We start from the raw sequence: 4286 nt of genomic DNA, 5'->3' as shown, positions 1-4286 counted from the left end.
AATATGGAAAATCATCAAAAAACCCGAATAAAACCAACATGACCAACACACCCAGCATGCGCCGCAACTGATAACCTAATAAATCCCGCTTAAGTACCGGCCATAACGAACCAAATCTTTGCTTAAATAAGCGATTCATTAGCCATGGGGCAGCAGCGACAAACGACGCCTCACTATTGGCTAGAACGAATCGGCCTACGGGTTTCTCTCATTGGTCTACCATCATACCGACCATGGGCGTGATTCCCAGGGCCATTGTTAAACTCCCGCCAATCGGCAACACGACTGGGAGGCTCCTCCGAACCTCTTTTGTTGAGTAAATGTTTTCACAGAGGCAGCCGAAGCTGTTTAAACAGTGTCGAGCTTAAACCCACATTGGACGTATATATCTGGTGTTCATCTTAAGAGATCCATCCGGTGATGGTGCAATTGTAGTGTGTGAGTTAAGAACAGTGAGGAGTGTGATTTTTGAAGATGCCGCGCCCCAGCAGAGAGTCTTACGGTGACCAAAAGCCCCCTTACTCTTATATATCCCTCACGGCGATGGCGATATGGAATTCTCCGGAGAAGATGTTGCCTCTGTCCGAAATTTACAAGTTTATCACAGACAGGTTTCCTTATTATAGAAAAAACACTCAGAGGTGGCAAAACAGTTTGCGACATAACCTCTCTTTTAACGATTGCTTCATAAAGATCCCCAGGCAGCCCGATAGGCCCGGGAAAGGGGCCTATTGGGCCCTGCATCCTGCCGCTTTCGATATGTTCGTTAACGGTAGCCTCCTCCGCAGAAGGAAACGCTTCAAACTGCTCAAAAGCGACAAAGAGATACTGGAAAACGAACTGGCCGCCCTATCGAACATCAACAGACTATTCTTCACGCCGCCCTCAACGGCAAACCAAGCCACGGAACTCATTAATCCGGCGGCATCTTTGGCTCAATTTAACTCGCCGCCCTTAGAGCCTCCGTCTCCCACTTTGCCGCCCTCCTCAAAATCACCCGGTGAACAAACGACGATTATCCAACGACCGAAGAGGTCTTTTACAATTGAGTCGTTAATAACGCCGGACAAACCGGCCGCCCCGACGGTTCCTCCTCACAGTTTTTTGCCTCACGTGCACCCTTGGATGTTGTCCACGTGTTACGATTTGAGCGCGTATGCCGCCCCGATGCTGATGCAGGGAGGGATCCCTCCTCACGGGTTTGAATACGGCGTGATGGGCGGTGGTGAGGAGTTGTTTCGGGTATCGCAGTTATAGTCGTCGCAGGATTGAGGTGATGATTTGGAACTACAAGGAGCGAGGGAGTAATGAAGTGTTTTACTGTGATCTGAACGGGAGGGAGTCGATGACGATATGTAAGTTATGTTGAGAGAATTTGTTATTTACACTGCCTGAGTTTGGTTTCTTTTTTTGATGTCAAGAATGTTGGGATTAGGCCCAAGAGATTCTTTTTACAATCAAAATAGGAAGGTATTTAGGGAAATTTTATTTGTTTTCTCATGTGTAATTCACTTTTTACCATTTGGCACCGAAATCTTATTATTATAAGAATATTAGGTTTGAATTAAGGATCTGAAGCGCAATGCATAATTTGTAGTTTAACCGCTCCCATTTTGTAAACAAGTATTGGAAATTTCTTTTTTTAACAAAATGCTTGAAAATTAACTGAAAATGAATTTATAAGGCGTTTACGAGTTTATAATAAGTTTTTAAAAGCTTTATATAATATACTGAAGCAAAAAGGCATTTCTAAAAATTGTACTAAAAACAATGTATTGCCAAGTCCCATCTTTCAAGTGTTTTCGTTTGGGTATTTAAATATTTTTTTTTTCAATTTGAAATGGAGAAAACATATTGAAATGTCCTTGATACTATATTGTATTTTTTTCAATTTAAATAGTAAAACCATAAATACTAAGTACATCTGCAATGACAAGTTCTAAGTATAAAATAATTCACAAAATCTGGAGTAAAGTTTTCTATTTTCTCTTTATGTTTCATAAGATTATTCACTTGAATAAATCATTCTTGAGTTATTAAAAAATATTTGAATTTCATTCAGCTTTTAAAACCAATTTTACTAAAAAATTACTTAATTAAATAATACACGAAAATTTTTGATTTTGATGAAAAATGTGGTAAAATTTTGTGCATTTTTTCAATTAATATGCTTTAACTTAAAAACCAGGCTCTTAACATACCTTTTTTTTCTTCTAATTTGTACGCAATATACTATGCTAACAAATAGACATTAATTATTACCAAATTATTATAGGTAAATTTAATCGCTTTTAAAATAAGGCCACTTTTATGCATGTGATAGAAAAATGAGTTTCAATGAACTCGTAAAAATTCCGGAAATAAAATTTTTATATGGCTCCCATTCAGAGAGATAAAGAGTGCGACCCCCATTTATATGGTTTTTTGTCGATAAAATTAAACGTACCACACGTGGGTAAAATATCGGAAATCCCTAACACACTAAATAAGAGACTTAAGCAATAAGACACATTTAAGCTTCATGGTGGTTTTTTTGTCTATTTTCAATTTCAAGGGGAGAAAATATAGAGAAATTTCATTGATATAAACTATATTTTATTCATTTTAAATAGTACTTCCATACATTTTATTTATTGCTACATGTGCATCGACAATAAAATAAAAAAATACTTGTCAATCAACTGTTTTTTTTCAATTTATTAGTAAAATTACATTTATTATTCCCCCATTTCATTGCTTGATCAAGAAAAAATTGTCTTTCATTGTTTTATTGCTTTACTGAAGTCTGCTTAGATTAGATACTTTCTTCGCATTCCTAGCTATTTTTCTACGTTCTCCTGTTTATTTATTACAAATCTCTAGTTACTATTTAAAAAATGAATGAACTATTACACATCTTCTAAATCCATTATCCTAATAAACACAGAGATATGCAAATAGCACCCTTTAATTTAAGTGTGGATTGCTTATGAATCACCTAACCTCCTATTTACATTTTAATGGCTACATTCAGGAAAATTAGTTTATCCATCCAGTCACACATCTCTACTATTTGCTTACGTGCTCCTATATATTTGTTACGAACCCCTAGTTAGTTATTCATTAAAAAATTAATGAATTATTACTTACCTTCTAAATACATATATTTTTTCTTTATGTTTCGATATTTGGGCAGAAATTAACATTTCTGTGCTGACATATTAATAGATAATGCACCAGAGCAACTAATTTTTGAATTATTGAAAAATATGTTATTTATCCCTGTTCCAGCAACCAAGGATCAAACCAAGCTTGTTTGGCGCCATTTAAATTTCATCGTCATTGATGTTGATGTTAATAAAGTCTTTTTCTTGTCGATTACTTAGTAAATATTTAACTTGCCATGAATTATTTTTTCTATTTTTCAATTGTACCGTATACGCTAGTAGCAACTATTTAAATATTTATACGTGAAAATAGAGAAACTAAATATTCTATTAAGAGCTTCTGACCTCATATAAGCCTCGTTCTGAATATTTTTAAAATCAAATATTAATTTTTGAGAATTGTACAAAGAGTTACTTCTTCGATTCAACGTATAATTTTTTTAAAACATTTTAATATACACCTCTTTTTAGGGAATGGAATTAATGGAAAATCCATGGAGAGTTTCTTAATACAGTTGCGACGCGCGCTTCCTCTCTCGGCGTTTTTTTCGCTTTCAACATCTTCAGTCAGTCGTATTATTTTTGATAGACAAATAAATGGCATTTGTACGTAAAATTTCAATAAACTGAAAAAGTCTTTAACAAAGAGACCTGACAATCATAAACCACTTCCAAGCCTTGAAAATTGAGTGGTATCCATTAAAAAATGTGTATATTTCATGTCTGTTACTATCACTTATTTATTTTTCTGGGTGCATTGTAGACGTTTAAAATTGATTTTAAACAATTAATAAAATCATCATAGATAGGCACATTTTTTAATTAAAATCATATAAGAGTTTTAGAGGTTAGTGAAGCAAAACATCGTGAGGGCCTGCCATTAGCGATGCTTTGCAAAATTGAACTAAAACTAACATACTTTTTATATTTAATTACTGCAAGCTTATAAATAACACATTGATTAATTAAAAAACTAGAGGTTTTTCAACGTCAACGTCTGTTCCCAGGGTACACAAGTAATTTTTATCATTAATCCGCAACATCTTCAGTCAGTCGTATTGTCGTATTTGGGACGCAAATTGCTGTTTTTTGCTGTTTTGATAATTTGAAACTCAAAAGAGAAAACGCGTTAAAAAACTA

The 4286-nt window shown here is 34.7% G+C and overlaps 1 protein-coding gene across 1 annotated transcript; it reads left to right on the top strand.

Annotated features, from left to right (window-relative positions):
- The first annotated feature begins 369 nt into the window (after window positions 1–369).
- On the top strand, window positions 370–1573 carry LOC126743851 (fork head domain-containing protein FD4-like). The gene has a single exon (XM_050451083.1). The coding sequence runs from the start codon at window positions 475–477 to the stop codon at window positions 1255–1257; it is 783 nt and encodes a 260-aa protein (XP_050307040.1). The 5' UTR covers window positions 370–474; the 3' UTR covers window positions 1258–1573.
- Window positions 1574–4286: the final 2713 nt, after the last annotated feature.

Source organism: Anthonomus grandis, chromosome 13 (genome assembly GCF_022605725.1).
Source record: "Anthonomus grandis grandis chromosome 13, icAntGran1.3, whole genome shotgun sequence".
Classification (NCBI taxonomy): Eukaryota; Metazoa; Arthropoda; class Insecta; order Coleoptera; family Curculionidae; genus Anthonomus; species Anthonomus grandis.
The sequence above is the reverse complement of the archived record's forward strand: the minus strand, read 5'-3'. Positions and strand labels throughout refer to the sequence as shown.